This window comes from Corapipo altera, unplaced genomic scaffold, assembly GCF_003945725.1.
Source record: "Corapipo altera isolate COAL_440 unplaced genomic scaffold, ASM394572v1 60277, whole genome shotgun sequence".
Lineage (NCBI taxonomy): Eukaryota > Metazoa > Chordata > Aves > Passeriformes > Pipridae > Corapipo > Corapipo altera.
In genome coordinates, this window is record NW_020887437.1 from 1 (window position 1) to 535 (window position 535).

At 62.1% G+C, this 535-nt stretch overlaps 1 protein-coding gene across 1 annotated transcript in view; it reads right to left on the reverse strand.

The window, feature by feature from the left end:
* Positions 1-315: 315 nt before the first annotated feature.
* Positions 316-535, reverse strand: part of LOC113941613 (DNA-directed RNA polymerase II subunit RPB1-like) — a gene marked incomplete at both ends in the record, with an annotated part of 3,739 nt that continues 3,519 nt past the window's right edge. The window contains one exon of the mRNA XM_027632760.1: positions 316-535. Within this exon, the coding sequence (XP_027488561.1) occupies positions 316-535 (220 nt within the window).

A 535-nucleotide genomic window follows, 5' to 3' on the forward strand; every position in this document is an offset into this window, starting at 1 on the left:
TGGGGACACCCCCTTTGGGGCACCCACCACCCCACTGGGGGGTCAGGACCCCCCTGGATTGAAGGGCACCCCCCTTGGGGCACCCAACACCCAAACCCTCCCAAATCATCCTCAAGTCCCACCAAATCCCCCCCCAGACTACCCCAAATCCACCCCAGACCTCCTCAAATCACCCCAAATCCACCCTAGACCTCCTCAAATCACCCCAAATCCACCCTAGACTTCCTCAAATCACCCCAAATCACCCTCAAGTCCCACCAAATCCCCCCCAGACCACCCCAAATCCCCCCCAAACCTCCTTAACCCTCCCCCAGCCCCTCCCCAGCCCCCACCTTGGTGTCCCCGGGGGAGATGTGTTTGTAGGGCCCGCTGTCCTCGTCGTCGGGGTGGGTGCTGTGGGTGCGGATGCAGTTGATGTGCCCGGGGATGATGAGGGAGAAGATTTGCTTCCCGGTCCAGAGCGGGCGCGGCTTCAGGATGGCGGGTTGGGGCACCTTCCCGTCCCACGTGGACAGGAACATCAGCAGGTTCATCA